The sequence below is a fragment of the Scatophagus argus genome, chromosome 3, assembly GCF_020382885.2.
Source record: "Scatophagus argus isolate fScaArg1 chromosome 3, fScaArg1.pri, whole genome shotgun sequence".
NCBI classification, from domain to species: domain Eukaryota; kingdom Metazoa; phylum Chordata; class Actinopteri; family Scatophagidae; genus Scatophagus; species Scatophagus argus.
Genome location: NC_058495.1, coordinates 5278912 through 5298120, shown reverse-complemented (window position 1 = coordinate 5298120; position 19209 = coordinate 5278912). Strand labels below are relative to the sequence as shown.

The following is a 19209-nucleotide window of genomic DNA, read 5'->3' as shown; positions in this document are numbered from 1 at the left end:
CAAAGTGGCCTGCTCTCATATTATATCAACTGCTGTTTTGGCTATCTGGCGTAAGTAAACCTATGGACATGAAGAGATACGTAGATCCATATACAAACTGTTTAAACATTTTAAATTTGGTTGATATTATGCCTTCACCATAGTCTGCAGCAGAGATGTAAACAGGTAACACACAGACAGGCACCGTGTATGACATTCAACAAAGGTCTTAATGCAACTAGAAATCGGATATGTGTCCCAAACCATACTACACTGAGATGACATACAGTCATAAAGGAATATGCAAACATTTGGCGTTTCACAAATTCTCATACATACATAAAAGCATAATTCATCTGTTTAACAGATCTACATCCAGGTTTGTATTTTAAGAGTAGTCGTTATTGAAGATAACTACCTGAATTTAACATGGCAGTTAGCAATACAGTGCAGAGATTACTCAAGCTGTTGTGGTAGTCACTATACCCAAAACCAGCAGTTCATTTTATGTAAAAATAGTTCAAGTATAAAGTGAGACTGAAGTCCTCACTATGTTTCAAAAGGGACGCTAGTTTTATCAATAAAGAAGAGATTTGCCATGTACAAGAAAACTCAGCTCCACTCAAAACTTTTTAACTGGCAGCTGCTTTGACAGTTGATAAATAATTAATAATTAAGTCTTTTCCAAGCAAAACTGTCAAATATTCTCAGATTGTAGCTGTTTCACCGTGAGGTTTTGCTGCTATTCTTTGCTTTATTTCAGTATAATCGGAGTATTTTTGGCTTTGTCTTTTTCAGATTAAAAAAGGTAGTTTGAAGAGGCCACCTATTTTCACTGTTTTCTCACTTTGACGGGTACATTCGAATAGTGTGCTGAGGACTTTTAATTTTTTTAACTGTTAGACAACTTTGACAAGTTTCATATAAATAATATATATTTATATATAAATGTTCTCATTTAATTTCCCAACTCTTAAAGTGATAAAAGCTGAAAATGTTTGACATGGAGTGGAAATAAGGTCAACAGATGTGCGACCAAGACATTCTGATGAAATAATAAGCAGATTTGATGGGGGGGAGACCAAAGCCCATTTCGTCATGTTGTCTGTTTTACAATATATGGAGGCCTTATCACAGCCTTATCACACTAGACAATATCCCAGAGGAAAACAACCCATTTATTTCTACATCTTGCTGCTGACACAAATTTGAACATGCAGCATTGTGGTTCTTCCCACATTTAAGATTTTTTTTTTCTCAGATATCAGAAAGCACACAGAATGACAATGACTATGAAGCAATTTTTGCAGCAATTCTCTTGTTTAACTTTTCTTTCTTTTCTAGCATTTGATAAATGATGTTCTTGCTCGACTAAAACCTGACAATTTGCGAACTCCTGCAATTGTAATTACACTGTGAGCTCACGGTATAGATTTATACTGCTACTTTTTCACACACACAAGCACTCACAGGCAAAATGACAGACAACCACCAACTCTTAAAACCACTTCCACTTCTGTGAATGTCTAGCAAAGCATAAGCTCTCCATTAGCTGCTATGAGAGTCGCTGCTTACGCACAGCCAGTACCATCCCTGCATACAAAAGCAGGTTGGAGATACAGCCAAAGCCCACTTATTTTATACTTTGTTATTATTCAAGGTCTGGACGTGTGATGCAAGCAATTTCCTGATGTAAGCAATCACAAATGAAGAGTGGATTATGGATTAGAGTGTCTCCGGTGCTCTTGATAGCATAAGTGGGTGCTCTCTCAGGTCTGTGTTGGCAAAATGGATTATCTGCTGCTCCCTATGAAATAACTTTCTCCCTTTTTTTTCAGCAGTTCAGAGCCCATTCGGTGCATTCCATTAGCAAAATGATTTTGCAGTACGGGAGGGGCCGAGGGTCCTCTGACAGAGTGGCAATAATCCACGAGTTGTTGTGGAAAAGAGCTCATCTGAACTAACAAAGTTGGTCTGTGGCTGTTAGGCAGTGTGACCTTTACAAAGGGAGGTATGGATCTTCTGCTTTCTGCTGCCAGGCTAAGAATCAAATGTGAAGCTCCAGCTGCACATCACAGTTGATTTGTTTAGTCGATCTGACGTGAGCAGGGATGCACTGTGTTGAATCTAAATAAGAACAAAAGATGTGTCCTTAGGTTTAGTGTTCACAAGGACTAAAACGTATAGAGGCTCAACATGTGAATTAGCATCAGTGTATCAATTAGATTGTGTAGTACACTTTCTTAATATTATGTTTTGGCATTTTGTCTTTGCTGGATGGTGACAACACAGACAGGAAACATGTAGAGACAAGGATAAATCATGTGACAAAGGTCCTAAACTCAAATCTGTGGCGACAAAATTCAGCTTCAAAAAGTAGTGCTGATTCAGATCTTCTCTGACAGGGGAGGTATTTTGTCTGTATTAATGCAAATGACTATGAAGCCTTTATAGAAAATCATACTTAACAATGCTGATCCTATACAGGCCTACTCATGCTTCCCAGGTCAGGTGTTCTGCCATATTTTTTTCAAAGGACTTTTATTGATGCCTCCTTTAATGAAGTGCTTTTGTTTTATTTTCTGTGCTTTTCTTACTTTAGTTACATGTAGTGTAGCTTACCCCACGTCTACACAAAGGTGATTGAATTAAAAAGAGTCATTTTTGTTTTTAACAGTCTTTAATGAAGTTTGTTGTGTGTGTGTGTGTGTGTGTGTGTGTGTGTGTTTATATATAGGTATAAAACCAAAATGATTGATAATAATTGTTCTAGATTTAATGGTGAACTTAAATTGAGAGATAAGCTACCATTTTTCACTGAAGGTTTGCATTTTGAAGATATCACAGTCTGAAGTATAGACCCAGTGGATAACCAGTCACTGATAATTTGGTTAACCCGTGAGCAACAGTTTATATTCAGTGCAACGTAGATGCCTCATAAATTATTCATGAACAGATGCAGTAGTATTTTTGTTTTTCTTGTAATTTCTTCAGGAGAAACTAAAGCAAACACAGAAAACAAATGAAAACTCTCCACTTTCCTGAGAGTCAAAATCTCAGTCTGGCCACTTGTGAATGTTTTCAGCACTGTTTAATGGCAGGGACGGATGATGACGTCCACTTTTTCAGCTTTGGGAATTACAAAATCTTTATTTTTTCACATCATCTGGTATGCCCTCACACTAACACTCAAACTTATCATCCAGCTAGTTTGCTATCACTTTAACGCTTTCATCCGGATTTACTGGAATTTTACGAATGCTGTCAGATGAGCATACAGGCTTTTAAACCCCTACACTGCTGTCATCCTATATCCTCTGTCTGGCTCCGAAAAGTCCACAGCCATCACGTGACTGCTAGTCTCTTTTTGTGCTTTTACGACTCATTCAAAATGAAATACAATAGGAGAAAAGAAAGAAAGAATTGGAAGGATTTAGTCCCAATTGTTACATCAGTTCATTAATTCTTTTTATTTTGAGATAAGATTTTAGTATACAGCATTAAAAAAGATAAATGAGTTTCCTAAAATATTTCAGTGATTGTATCTGAAGCATATTTAAACTTATGATATGAATAATAACTGATGTTTTGGTTGACCAAACATTAACGTTTTCACACAATGCACATTGATGTTGAATTTCAATATCTCATCATGTGGACAGTTTTGGTTACATTACATTTTTTGCACACAAAGCACATGAAAAGGTACAAGTATGGCTGAAACAAAAAAAAAAAAAGAAAGAACATTTTGATAATCATTCTAGTCATTTTTCATGTTAATGCGTTTTATGGTTTCAGCTTCTTTAATGTGCATATTTTCTGCTTTTCCTTTGAATTATTCATTTTTCTGTTTCTACACATTTTAAGTGCAAGACTTTTACTTGCAACAGAGTATTTTTACAGCGTGTGAGATGAACACTTGTACTAATGCAATAATTGTACTTCCGCCACCACTGAACTACAGATATGTGACATTTTACGAATTAATTCTTCAATTTTAGACGTGCAAACTTCACTGATTGCACTGTCATGCAGTTATCTACATCAGTGGCCTGGGTCCAGACCTTTCAATTCGTCTCCGCTACAAAGTATTTCCAGAGTTACCAAGGGGATGTATTTTAAAAACATCCAGATATTTCTGTTTAGGATGAAAAGCAGCAAACAAATATTATAAATTGCTGTGTATAAAATCCCTTCAAATGAGCACATTGTGAACATGACAGATGGTGGTGGCCCATCTGATAGAGGTGTGAGGGTACGTCAGACAAAACAAAGGTTGGAAAAAGGCATACAGTATACTCACATACAGGAGAGAAAGAAGTGGATGGGGGGGATTTCAAGCAATGATGTTATATTTCACAGAGTAGCACTTTGAGAGATTGCCCTGGTGAAAAAAACCCTGCAGCAGTTTCCCCCCCTTCTCTAAGGTTTAAAGGTTTAAAGCCTTAGCCTTCATTTCACAGACAGACGAGTGACATTCAGTGAGGTTGTTGTGTGTTTGGATACCAAGCATTTCTATTCTTAGAAATGATCAAACTAACAGCACGCAGTGACAGTCCTGCTAACTGCTATGAAGATCTTTTTTGTTGATATCAGTAATGGTTCCCAAATGATGTTTTGGTGCGGACTCAGACCCGCGCAGACAAACACATACTGTATATCCACACAGACACACTGATTTCCCCTTTTCTCTCCTCACTCACTCTTCATCATCATGCTAACCCTGCATGTTTCACTCCGCAGGAGACAGAGAGGCTCATTGTTATTCCACAAGGGTCGGCTGATCTCAGCCAAATCTGTCTGTGCTTCGCTCCTCATTCCACATCATTCCTGTATTGTTTGGCTCCCAAGAAATCAGAAAATCTCTCATCTCTGGGATCTACTGGAAGTGTGGGATATCTGTGAGTGAAGCCCTCTCCCTGGGGGATTCCTTACCTGAGGTGCGGGAAAGTCTGAAGGGAGAGCTGAGCAAAGATGGAGAGGGAGAGAGAAAGAGGAAGGCTTTACTCTGCTCCGAGCTCCTGGGGGCTACAAAGCCAAAGCTGTTCTAATATTGAGAGAAAATGCCTGGCCAAGCTGGTTTTTTGGTTTTTGTTCGGTTATTGTGTGTCACTGGAGGCAGACTGAAAACAGTAGCTGGCGATCTCCTTGAAGGAAGCATGTGTCTCTCCTTGAACAACCGGAGCTCATCAATAAATGATGTCCTGTCTCTTTCAGTCTATCACGCAGAAAGAAGAGCTGCCTTGATTTGTTTTAGAAGACAGTACCCAACACAATACTGTCTCTATTCTCACTCGCTCTTCAGATGACAGCTGCTTAAACTTGATGCTTTTATAGCTTTTCAGAGTGTTTTTCAAGCCCCCCGAAAAGAGTTTTGGAGCCACTCTCAAATAACTGACACAACTGCAATTGTCCCAGTGCCCTTTGGCCCTCTGTCCTGCAACTCTGGCTCAATACATTCCAGCAGTCAGAAGATATCTGAGAGCAGTGATAGGAGCTTTTTTTTCCTGGCCGCACTGACACCTAATCCCATTTCATAGTGCCATGCAGCCACGCCAAAATAATCACTTGATGGGAGTTGAAAGTGATTACCACTGTTCACTCTTATCTCCAATGAGTGCAGAGAATATCGTCCAACAACAACAACAACTGTTCACTTCTGTGATGCCGGGCCAAGTGAGAAGCAGACATGGGGTATGGTCGGGGGGGTTGGGCATACACACAAGCACACACACACACACAAAAGCAGCTAATAGTTTTCTATGGGATGTGTCAGGAACAAAAGATACATGCACTGTAAGTCGATTCGCATGGATAAGTAATTAGAACAGTGGTCCATCTTCTTACACACAGCCTGCATATTTAACAGTCCCAACTGTAGACCTACGGCTTGTGAATGTTTGAGAATTGCCACATTGGATTTTAGGGATCAGTCATAATCATCTTTTAGGATTCCAAATAAAATGTATTAATTTATCATTTAACATAAATGAATGCTTTCAGTTTGAAACTGTTTTACTGCTAATTCCCAAACTGTACATGATAATGAGGCTGACTGTAATGCTGGTATCTGTGCAGAAAAAAAGCCAGAGTTCTTTTTGCAGTATCCTGATAAACCTGATCCAATTAAATACTCAGAAAATAGGAATTTCTTGTGAGTTTTGTACCTAAGTACATACAGTATGCACATATTATATTTCATGCTGCTTTGTCGAACCCAATTGTAAAAATATCTCCAAAATGTACCTTCTTATGTCAAGCAACTTTTGACTCCAAATTTCACGCTACATGTATAGTATCTCAATCAAGGATATGTCAGCGCTGCAAACACTCAGTGTCACAGGAGGTGAACTCGCGGGCCTCCAGCTGACGGACGGCCTCACTACTCACTACATCACTCTGCCACATGACGTTTCTCATGACAGCAGCAGCAAAATATAGGCGTTTCCTCACCTGATTGTCAGACATGACATAGAGAGAGCTCCTGTCCAGGGAGAAGGCCATGTCCCGGAGGATGGGGCTGCTATCCTTCATCACGGTCACTGTCTCGTACAGTACTCCTCCCTCCAGAGGACCGTCCACTCTGATCTGCAGAGGCACACACAGATACAGTAAATGAAGAGACAATGAATGTCTCGCCAAAGGACACAGTGACTAAATGGTTCCAGTGCATTTGAAGGGTGACTTTCCTTTGCATCTGTATGCAGGTTTCTGTTGCCGTAGTGCCTCCAAATACACTGATGTTATGGGAAAATATTCTTTAAATCTCAGCAATTAGAAACAGCATGTTTTCTATTTGAGGACCACCCTTTCACTTTGATCTAATGTAGTAAGATTTCTTGCATCAAATGGGTCCAAAACTTCTTGCGTGGGTTTCTTCAATTTAGGGGGTTGGAATAACATTTCTCGAAATTTTAGTACATTGTCGAGCAAAAATTATGACAAGTCATATTAGTCAAACCACCAATCAGTTATCAACCAGAAACATCCGACTGTAGCCTGTAAAGCCTATAAAATGTCCTCTTAACCCTCAGGAGTCGACAGACGCGCCGGCGCGTCCTTATCACAAGACCACTTTAAGACGACGTAGCTGCAAGACGCAGCCTCGCTGAATTTTGTGTCGAAAGTGGGCACTTCAAACTATATACCAGTTTTTAAATTTCGTTAATATGTCAAGTAAAACCCGAGTTATGATAAAAAATATACGCACTGGTTTTTTCATGACCATTGCCATCACGTTTGGTGCGCGTTTGGGGCGCGCATTTTATGCAAGAAGACGCAGTAAACACCAGCGCATTGAGCGCACTTCATTCAGCGCACTTCAGCGCATTTTCCCCAGTCGGATTTTAGAGTTTTGTGTGATTTTAGGTCCAGTGTGTCAATACAGTATGTCAAAATGAAAAAAATAACAGTAAATCACACTTGTGAGGTTGTGCTGATCGAAAATGATTCCAAAATGGCAAGATTAAAAAAAATTCTAAGTTGAAATATAAAATTAGAATCAAAAATAGTCAACAACTGACAATTATACATGACTTCAGAGGGTTAAACAAGCCATTTCATTTTCTTCAGTTGCATTTACACCATTTGCTTACTTAAAGAGATGCTGTTAATTCGAAAGGACGCACCTTTATTGGCCTTATCAGCAATGAGCGTGAATATTAGTAGGAAAAGAAAAAAATGCACCTGCATTTAATTAAAACTTTTCAACATTTTGGGAAATGTTTTTATTTGCTGTCCTGCCAAGAGTTAAAAAGATTGGTATCAGGTTTTGTTTAGCTCAGCTTAGCACAAAGAATTGAAGCAGAGGAAACTTGCCTCCACCTGGAAGAGTACATCTTCCACCATTTCCAAAATTTCCATATAGCCTGTTATATCATGTTTGTTAGCAGGGTAGCCAGAAACATGTTTAAGCTTTGACAGTGTCCACAGATTCACTATGAACAGCTGTTGTTTGGTCTATACATACAGTACCAGGTAGCCTATAACGCCTATAGTCTGCTCAGCCATTCGAGCCCGTGGTAGTCCACTCTACACTTGATTCCCCTGTTATTCCGCCCATTTGGTGCATACAGTAGCATGAACAGACTAAATAGTCCAATGTAAAAGCTTCCTGCTCATACAAACCACAGTGTGTCATGTGTTATTTCCTCATATTAAATAAACAATGTGTAAATAAGAAAGCCACATAAATTAGTCTATAACCGGCTTTCACATTGCAAGCAATAGCTTTTATTCTGTCTCTGCATAGCTCTGATGTGTCAAAACAAGCTTATACAATGAACTGGGAGTTTCCAGTAGAGATAAGTATTATTTATTCCTTTACTAGACCAAGCACTCTTCTCTTCATTATTCCTCCATGCCACCAAGAAAAGGTACATTCATTGTAAGGGTGAGGACAAAGATGGAACTGCTGCTACTCATTCAGTAGTCAAATTGGGTGTGTGACTCCGACCTAAATCCACCCCTGATGTTACACCCATGATGCAGTTCAGTTTTGAAACGTATTCATTGAGTTCAGCCTTAATTTGACTTTGGAATGACTTTCAGGCAACAATCTTTTGGGGCTCATTAAATGCAGGCATGGAGAACAGATGCCCACTGGTGAAGGGTTTTCGATTCTCTTTTCCCACCTCTGCCTTCAAACAAGATATAGAGTTTCACCGAAGCAAACAAATTACCATGTCTGTCTTTGTAATAGTAGCTTACTGATGTTGGAGCTGTCGAAAGGCAGCCTTGAGAGGACGTGTAACATTTTGTAAAGATGTAAAGTGGTGAGTAAGCTCAAAAACCCTTTAGAATTGCTGATACAAACCATCTTTTAGTAGTACTCTTTACACAATGAAAAAGTTTTAACACTTTACTCACCACAAAGAGAAACCACATTGTTTGTATTGCATAACCGTTGCCCAATATGTTTTGCCCCCCAAAAACTATATGCTCCATCAATTTTGTGTTTCAGAAAAATGAGCACCATCTTGCACAGTTGGTGTGGGAATGAGGTGAATTGCATCATACATTAATGATAACTTGACACCTGAAATACAAGTCAGAAATGTGAAATGATAGAAAATGCATGAATAAAGCACGATAGCTAGATAGAAAAAAAAAATCTCATTTGCTATGGAAACCCAGGTTGGAGCCATATTTAAATTCCACAGAGAGTGGATCATTAACCATGTGATGCAATTACAGTAAAGCTGAATTAATTTCTCAATCATAATAATTGAAATAAATTCAAGATAATGAGGAATTGGAGCAGAGAATTGTGGAAGTGTGGCAAAACATCTGCAGTGCAATTATGCCAGTCTTCCCTGCATGCACTCTGACATGTGGACTTAGACGACCTCCCCACCCAAATCAACTGTGAGTGCAGAAGATTTTGAATGTGTGCCAGGTCTAGCTCACACACAGGGTGGCAGAGCCTCGGCGGTCTCTCAATTGGGACAGTCAATCAATACAAACTGATTACATGATTGGATCCCCTGGGCACCAAAACTTCATCAATCAATCACGCCTCCACCTTTCAGGCAGCTGTGCCTCTCCAACCATCAGCTCCGCCAGCCAAGAATGAAGAAGAGAAGGAGAAAATATGTACAAACGTGTTTGTGTGTGTGTGTGTGTCTGTGTGTTTGTGTGTTAATTTATGTGGGTGGGAGGGTACATACTAGGGGTACAGCAAGGGTGAGACAGTTTGTCATTCACAGGTCATTAACCTTTACTTTGCGCACAGATTTCTCAGGACTAAGCTTCTTCCTCTTTCAATAATTTTCTGTTTTCTTTCTCTTTCCCTGTCTTGCGCCTGGTCTTCCTTCTCCTTCTCCTCCTCTTTATCCTCCTCCTCTCTCATACCACAGTCCCACAAAGTAATGAGCCAGTTTACATTATTTTTTTTCCCACACTCTTTATTTCATAAATAGCTTAAATTAAAAACAGAGCATGTAACCATTTCTGTGGTGAAACCACATTTAAAAAACACCCAAACAATTCTCAAAAGGACAGATACCAAGACATGTCTGTTTTTACTTGCGTACGATGACTTTGACTGAGGTACAGGGATGAGCTCAGACGAACACTGACCCATCAGGACTGATCTGTGGTGTCTGATTTCAGCGGATTTAAAAGGGAGTTTTATCATTTAAAGCACGGCTGACCAGGCAGAAGACCTGGGGGAATACAACAGGTCCTCAATCTCTTCTTAAGCCCCACAGCTCCACGATGAGAGCAAGGCAGGTTTAATTGGTTTTATAATGAGCCTGCTTGTAGGAAATGACACACATAGTTGCACACACGTGTGCACGTACTCACCTACACACACAGGCATGCAAACACATATACAATTGCGTATAAACACACTTAAATATAGTGCAGTCGGAATTTGTACTTTAAAACTGTCTGCTTGATCAATATATTGTTCATCATTATGTCATACAGCACATCCAATCCAACAATCTATGTAGCACAATGCTAGGCCTCATTTTGACTTGTTATTCAGAGTATCTAGTGAAAATCCAGATGACATTATGATTATTGCTACAGTTATATTGCTGTTATTGCTGTGTATTTGTTTTTGTTTTCCCCTTTTCTTCTGCTCTGTTTTTGCTATTTTGTAAGATGTATGTTTTGTGTGTCATTTATATCCTTTTTGTCATATCTGTGAAAACTTAATTTAACATTTTGTTGTAGCCACATATCTCCCACGCTACGTGCAAATTAGGGTTGCAACTACAACAAGACAAAAATGGTATCGTCTTTACAGCCTTTCACTCGGGTCTCTCCTTCATCCAGACAGATCATTCAGTGGCTGAGGTCAGAGGTCAAATACACTCTGCTTTAATAAGACAGGGAGAACAATGACTAATTTCATCCTCATATCAGTGTCGCTTCAGCTGCCTTTGACCCTGAGAGTAGGTTTTCTACAGAGTGCGTATATAGTTATACGTATTACAAAATCTAGCCAGAATGCGACAATTGGATTTCAGTCCACCTATGTTGATTCAGTAGAACATTTCTTTAAGATCAGTATTCAGAACTATATATTTTCCACTAAATACAGTAAGCATCCTGCTAAAGTTCAAGCAGAATCCCCCCGTGTGTGGTCCATGTCATGTAACAGAAGATCTGATCTTATTTGCCATTAATACCACATGTTCATATGACCTCAGTGAGCTTCTCGTTTTATTCCCTCTTCCCACCATCTCACAGATGACAAGGGTATATATTTAACCCATGGATAATAATAAAGCCAATAACATCCTCTCTGCTGCTGAAATTCCCTTGCAGAACCTGCCATGGATATAAACAACACAGTCTAGGATGGCTTCCACAAACAGATATGCAACCTGAGCCTGTGTGCTCTTAACAAAAACAACCTCCCTTTCTTGTGGCTGGGTTTGCATCTTAAATTCTCGGCTGCACTCTCATCTTGTGAGAGCCAAAAGAGCCAAAGAAAACAAAAAATATCCCAGACTTCTAAGATGTCACTTGGCTGGAGTCAGGTCGGCTCCGTTGTTAAGCTGCCAGACCTTGCATGAGCAGTACACTCACACAAATGTCTCTCCTGTGAGTATTTACATATGGGGGTGATTTTGAGATTCATTTCAGGCGATGATTTTACTCATGCTGAGGGGAAGTATCTATGTAAAACTCCCTGAATCCCTGCTTTCCGGCTGCGGACTGGGAAACCCTATGATTGCTATGTTTATGTGGTAATGGTCATGTAATCTTAAAAAACCGTGTCCATATGTGGCCAGCCGCTCTGTGCCCTCTGAATTCACCCAGCTAACCTAAACATATGGATGATGACCCAGGAGGCATTGAACACTCTGTTCAACCAATCATTTCCAATCTGCTACTCTGACAAGATTTCATCTGTCTCGTCTCTCTGATTTGAACCAAACACATGGAGGCTGGTTCAAAACAAACTTGTCTTCTTTGGTCTTTACATGACATTTTACTGGAAATCACTGAGTTATCTTGCATCTAAATATCTGATTTACAGCGAAGTCTTTCATGCAAAACCACCAAAAGTACTCACAATTTGGCAGGAAACCACCCATAAATCTTCCAGTACACTGGAAAAGGGGAACAGAATAAAAGTAAACGCAAGACTAGACCGAAAGTAGATGTACACTGATTTTGGCACAGGCTTGACTCAATATTGTGACGTGGGGCATGCAGAGACATAAGGTCCAGACAACTGGCCACCTTTAAGGTCGAGTGGCTGCACATATGGTCCAATTGAGGATGACAGCCGAGGAGAGTGGGCATTGATTAGCCCATGTATCCATCACAGTTCTGTGAATGCTAATGAGACAAAGCTCAGGGTAGAACTGAGCTGCAGCGGCTCACGAAAACGAGGAGTGATGAGGGGAGGAGGAAACACTGAGGTGGAGATGTGTATTACAGGACATGACTAATCATTCAGCCATCACATTAACTACAGTCACAAAGAGATGCGTATTGATCACAGCCACTGGATACACTGTATGTTGGCAAGTGCCCATACCTAAACGCAATTACCAACTGGGTCGGAAGAGAGGTCATGGTGTGTGTGTGTGTGTGTGTGTGTGTGTGTTTGAGGGTTATTGTCAAAAGCTTTCCAGTTGCAGCAGCCACATTTTCAGTTAGCCTCTAATGTTCAGCTGCATGGCGAGCTTCCAAGTCTTCATACCACAATTTCTACAACTTGACAAAAGTCTCCTCTCGGGCTCTGCATGTTCAATTCTTTTCTCTCTCCTTGAGGACATAGTTTCCTGTTCTCTGTTTCCTGTCCTCCTCTGTACACCCCCTCATCCCTCCAATCATTTCCATTGTTTGTCAGGTTCCCATGGCCTACCAACAAAAGCAGTAGGAGGGGGACAGTGGAACAATTCATGGCACCCGTATGGTCTTCATTTTCCTGACCGCAATGCAGTCATAGTCCTCTTGTGCGTTTCCATTTGTGTGATGGAGCAAAGAGAAGAAACAAAGAGAGGACAACAAGAGCTGGAGAGAGAGAGACATGGAAGCCGCTAATTAAATCTGGAGTCAAGAAAAGCACACACACGAGACACACACCTTTCTCTTTTATTACAAAACTCACTATCTCAGCTACACTGAGACATCTAATGGCCTTCCGCTCTGAAGACATCTACCCTAAGGTCCAGCACTCTTGCAGTTTTGAAAATCCTTTCAATTTAGCGTCAAACAAACCTATTCTGCCTGTGCTCCTTCCCTCCTCTGAAACTCCATTCTAATGGTTTCAATCACTAAATCTCTCCTTCCTGGGCCCCCTTAGAAACCATGACTTTGAAAAATCCAAGTCATTTAGCCGTGCACTGGAGAGTTTCCCCACCCGGTCAACTCTCCATAAGCCGTAATGAATCTACTATTTGCACATGAGAGTATTTGACTAAGGCTTTGTTTCCTGCAAGCTTAACATTTTTAACCATTTCCAGGGAAATGCATAGATATAATGTCATTCAGCAGTGTATGTACCTACTTGCTAGGCTACAGAATAGAGTAAGAAAAATCGTAGCTAATTAATTAAAGCATGTTACAGCCTACATGCGGTTAACAGGTAAAAAAACCAAACAAACAAAAAAACAAACCTACACCCTAGTATCTTCAACAAGCATATAGTTAACATTAAGTTACATTAAGTGTAAATCTATCTAAACACTGCCACACAAGCAAAATTATGAATCTCTTTAATGATGCGTTTTTTTAATTCAGTTTAGTTCAGTTCAGTCAGTAGCGGATGGTTGTGATTATCTAATGTTTTTAATATGCATGATCACTTCATTATTCAAACAAGCATCGCTCATTAATAAGCAGTAGGTCTCTCTAGGTTTCTGGTTCGAGTCTCTTTCATTTCAGTTAAAGTTAGTAGCTCCTTGACCACCTGTCAACTGCAGAGTTATTGCATCATGTTTGTTTTTCTAGCTTTTGCAGTTTTATTAAACTTTTAACCAGAAGGTGACAGACAATAGCTGAGCTGTTATACATACATTTTATAAGTGCTCTAATGCTAAAAGCTACTGATTCCGTCAGTGACTATGAGGATTCAGTAAACTCACTTCATTGATGTGGATTTGGCGTTTAAGACTGGTTGGCACATATACTCATTTAACCTCTGCTCTCTCCGCCTAACCGAGTCACCTGATGTATTGCTGTGTTTGAGAATTTTGAATATTTCTCTCAACATGTGTACTTTGCTGGCTGGTATTTAAGCTCAGACTCAGTCTCAGGCCCAGGGCCACATCACCAAACGTAGATGCACATTATTATTGCAATAAATGGTTAAAGCCGTGATTAAAACTGTACTGACTGAAATGCAAATCTTGCACTCACTGGGTCCCACTAGCATTTTGCTAACAAGTGGAAACGGTGTCATCAGTGCCACTGAAAGTTGCATCTCTTTACGCCTCCTGTCTTGAGACTGGTATAGATTTAAGTAAAGATCAGTTAGAGATAATAGCTTTTACCTGGTTTCACCTCATTACCACACGCCATTGAAAGTGTAAAAACCTCTTTTATATTCAGTCCAGAGTTGACCACAGGGTCATATTACTCAGCTAAAATCAACCACCCAGAGCAACAAAACTGTGGTGAATGATGATAGAAATGTCCTGTTATATCTAGAACCGGAGCGGCCTAATCGAGAGACGTTGATGGACACTTCCATATGTTGCATGGAGCCCACTAGAGGAGACTGTTGGTTATCCCTGGGACCTATGACCCCGGTTACACCCTTTCTGTGGCAGGCTTGACCTTTGCAGTGGCCCTGCTGCCGGAGTGATCCGCTGATGGCATTTATTGTCATGCCTCATTTCCACTCGGCCTGTCCATTTGGGGGTGATGGAATAGGATTCGAGCGGTGGCCTGTGCTCCTCTGAGGCTCCTGGGAGTCTGAATCATGGCTGCACACTCTATCAGTGTAATGACAAACTCTGGCCTTTAGACACTCAGCACTTAAAGCAGTAATGATGGATTTCTCGCTCTCTTCAACTTTCTGCTCACTTCCCGAGCACATGTAAAATGTGTTTTTTGCTCTGTGTTATTGCTCTTTCTTGCAAAATCACTATCTTTGTCTCACATAGTATTTCTTTACCTCTGTCTCTATTGTTCCTTCACTTGGCCATTTTTCTGTGTTTCTCTCTCAATGTCAGTCTCTTTTCCCTCTTTCTGTGAGGCTATCTTGTGTTTTTCCCCAGTGGCTCATCCATTGAAAAAGCTGCAGTGATGCTATCTGTGCTCCCAGTGTGGACCTGTGTGTGTATGTGTGTATGTGTGTGTCTGTGTGCGCGTGTCACACAGATTGCTTCTCATAAGACTCAGGCCTCCAGGCTAATGTCACAACAGTCCTCTCACACACTTCCTCAGTCAGCTGCATGCTGTACGACTATGCATTTAAAAGAGCCTGCAGTGCTACCAAGTCAATCCGTTTAGATCAGAGGATCAGTCTTATAGGATCGTGATTATAATATATCATTACAGTTTGCATTTGAAATGAAACATGATGGACAATGAAATAAATCAACTTCATGAACCTCTTGGAAAGAGGTCATCTTATGTCTGTGAGCTTCGTGGAAAAGGATGGGGTTTGAGTGTATCATACAGTCCTATAGATGTAATCCATTTACAGTATGATTTTTTTTATTTACTTTGCTTTGCTTTCTTACCTTATAAAGTTGTTGTTCAGTGAGTTTCAAATGTCTCTCAGTATATCAGTTAAGCATGTGTAGACCTTTAAGTGAGAAGCCTTGCAGTGTGCTCTCAAGCTCAAACAGTTAGTTTATTGTTGATTAGTCAGATGACAGAAAATTAATTCACAACTGTTTTAACAATCAATTAATTGTTTCAGTTATTATACCTAATAATTTCAGATTTTAGCTGCTCAAATGTGAGGGTTTCAGGCATTTTTCATCATATATGATAGCAAGCTGAATATCTTTGGGCCTTTTCTTACATTCAGGTCCCCAAATTATTGAACGATTATTTGAGAAAATAATCTGCAGATTCATCAGTAATTCTTCTTCTTAGTCAAAACTTCTCTCAAGTTCTCCTTTTTCATTTTCATTTTCATTCATTCTTGATTTAAGTACTTTGTCAGTTTGTGAATATACAACACAAGTTCAACACTATAAATATGTGCATCATTATCCCTGTTTTATTGTTTCTTATCCCTTTCTATGACAGTAGGGTCCTTTTGTTCCTCCATCACATGGCTTTTCACAACAGCCATTAACACTTTGCCTTCAGATGTGGTCAGACACAGTGCTTGAGCTATTTCGTTTCAATCATACCAGTGCCTTTAAAATTGTCAGTGCTCTGTATTTCATCCTCAGTCCCCGCACTTGATGATGCAAGCGCAGCCTAGCAGCAGGAAAACACTCAACATCTCAGCCAGATTAAGTTAGACTTGGGAGAAAAAAGAAACAGATTTGAAATGAAAATACTCAAGTTGGACTCTATAAATTTCTTATTGTTAACAAATCCAGTAAAGAGACAAAAAAACAGTCAGTTTCTAAATGCTTTTAGAATCCCCCAGTCTGTCTCAGCAGGCACTCAGCCCCTGTTGTCCATGCTGAATTAAATCTTTAAAAGCAGGTCAGGAGTATATACTTTCATTTTCAAGAGGCTAAAGGTAAGATTTCCTAAAACAGCTGGGCTCCGTGGTTTTCTGCAAATGCTACCCAATACATTTGCATTTTAACACATAGTATATTAGTACAAAAAGCCGCAGAATGTGGGATGACTCAAAACAAAGTACGGTGTGTTTTCATCCTAATGAAGGAGCATATCACCCAGTGCAACAGCATGGCTCATTGATATGATTTTAATAGTTTTTGGGCAACAGTGGAAGCCTGTGACACAAAGGAATAAGCTATATCACGCTTTGACAACACAGGCAACATTAGTAGTATAAGGTCACTGATGGGTTTAGTCTTTTCACTGGATTTGTTAACAATAAAAAAATATATAATACCACCCCATTTACACGTTTTAAATAACTTAAGGTAGATTTTGAAACCTGGAAGTGAGAAAAAAAGAACTCACAAATATATAAAACAAAAAGAGCTGTAAATAACTTATTCCATTATTCTTAATATTATTCTTGTATTTTCTCATCAAATGAAGGATTCAGGGGAGTGATTTGCCTCTGCCTACAAGATATAGAGAACAATTTATAAACACGCAAAAATTAATGTCAAGTACACAGAGATGATGATCACAGATCATTGAAGTGGTCCTTTAAGTGCTTTGTAATTCTAAAAGCTATTCAAACCATAACCCACCAGGGCAGTGTTAAACAAGAGACACCAGATCTGCATAATGTTCTATTACTAACACAACTAATACAAAACAGGCATCAAGTACCTGTGAGTGTAAATTTACACCGATTGGTCCTCAGCTAAAAGCACTAGTCCAAAGGCTGAAGCACAAGATGTGGGGCTGCATGAATGAAAGGTCCCTTTGTTCAGCTGCATAATGTCCCACCACAATCACCATTATATATTAAATTATTTCTTAAACGTATCCCATTATGCTAATTGGGCCATTAATTGATCAGATTATTGCATAGTCTATAATATATATATGTCTATAATACAGTATATATATATATATATATATATATATATATATATATATATATATATATATATATATATATATATATATATTCAAGATCATTATTAAAGAATGTGCCATGATTGTTAGACACAAAAACAGCTATGGGTGATGAATCTCAGTGGTCTATTCCTCACAGACAACTGACAAATGCAAGTGATGTAAGACATCAAAGGGACTTTCCACCAATTTTAGACATGAAGATCAATTAACATGTCATGAGGAGTACAAGACACCCTGTGATTACTGGTTGTCTTCTGTGGCTCTGGAGGAGGATCTGAGTGTTGTTTAAGTCTGAGAAATTAACCCCAATGATGTCATAATGGCATCATCAGAAGTCAGGAGTCAAGTCGATTTTTATTTATACGCTATTGCCCGCTATTACAAATCATGTTGTGTCTCAGAGTCAGAGTCAAACTCGAAGCCCGTGTAACAAACTGTGGACGGTTGATAGAACGGTTGATAGAAATTTGCATCTATAAGAGAGAGTCCAACAAAATGATACTCACAGTTGCATTATGGGAAAATGTAGGATAAAGGATTTTTGAGTTGTACTCCAAATAAACAGATAAAAATGATGATATTTCTTCCTCTGCTGCATTGATCCTGACTATTCCTCTCCTTCTAAAAAGTCCCCAAACTTCCACTTAAGGTTTTGTTTCAGTCCATCACAATCAACATTTTGCATTAAACTCATACTATTCACTGGCAATTTTTCAGCTCAACGATATAGACTTGAATCTTTGCATAAGGTACAAAGAACACGTCAAGTAAAGTCAGTAGAGAGTGACACATCTATCCTGCTGACAGTTAGTTGACACTGCAGCTGCAGTAGCAGATTAACGATTAACCTTACATTTTTTCACATTTAGCAGTATCACACACATTGTTCAATTTAAGAGTTGCTATTTGTATGCTTGGACATGATGGTTGATATTGATGCGACTTGTAAAACAAATTGTCTATCTCTAATTTTCATCTTTCATCTTTTTCAACTTTCATCAGTGTAGCTATCTGGCTTTTTCCCCACTCTCAGTCTCACCTTCTAAACTATGATTGGCTGACTGACAAAAATAGCTTGTGTGTGAACAACTAGCCCAATTTGTTTTGCTGCAGAAACCTGTGTTGTGGGCAGTGATTCTGAGGTCTGGGACAAGGCTATATATCGCACTGGTATTCAGACAGGAAGATAACTGTCAGAAGGGACAATAATATTGTTCACTGATAAAAGCTTTAAAAAAAAAAATCAATGTTTTGAGTAGATTTGTAATATCATTTTTCATCAAAGGATCAGGTTGAATCTCTCGAGAATTAGCAGTTCACTGTATAAAGCCAGACAATTGATGAGTATCTGAGTCCAGAGTGGGAAACAAAAACTAAGCTTGATAGTCAACAGTGTCTGTTTGTGGGTCTCTGTTCTCACCTTCTTCAGCCGTCCACTCCTGGTTCCCAGGAAGACCACACTGTGGCCATTGTAGACGTAGGAGGTGACAGAGGTCAGCCTGTCCCTGCTCTCGGTGTACACCGTCTGACCCGACACCAGCTGGGAGCCCCCCAGGGGCTGGTTTATATCCAGGCCGCAGAAGTGATCATCGATAGGAACAGGCTACATGG

The 19209-nt window shown here is 39.5% G+C and overlaps 1 protein-coding gene across 1 annotated transcript in view; it reads right to left on the bottom strand.

The window, feature by feature from the left end:
• LOC124055753 (plexin-A2-like) overlaps positions 1–19209 on the bottom strand; it is a 69253-nt gene that overhangs the window by 35053 nt on the left and 14991 nt on the right. The window contains exons 3-4 of the mRNA XM_046382869.1: positions 19019–19201; positions 6433–6567 (exon numbers count right to left, since the gene is read on the bottom strand). Of these exons, the coding sequence (XP_046238825.1) occupies positions 6433–6567; positions 19019–19201 (318 nt within the window). The remainder of the gene's footprint in view (positions 1–6432; positions 6568–19018; positions 19202–19209) is intronic.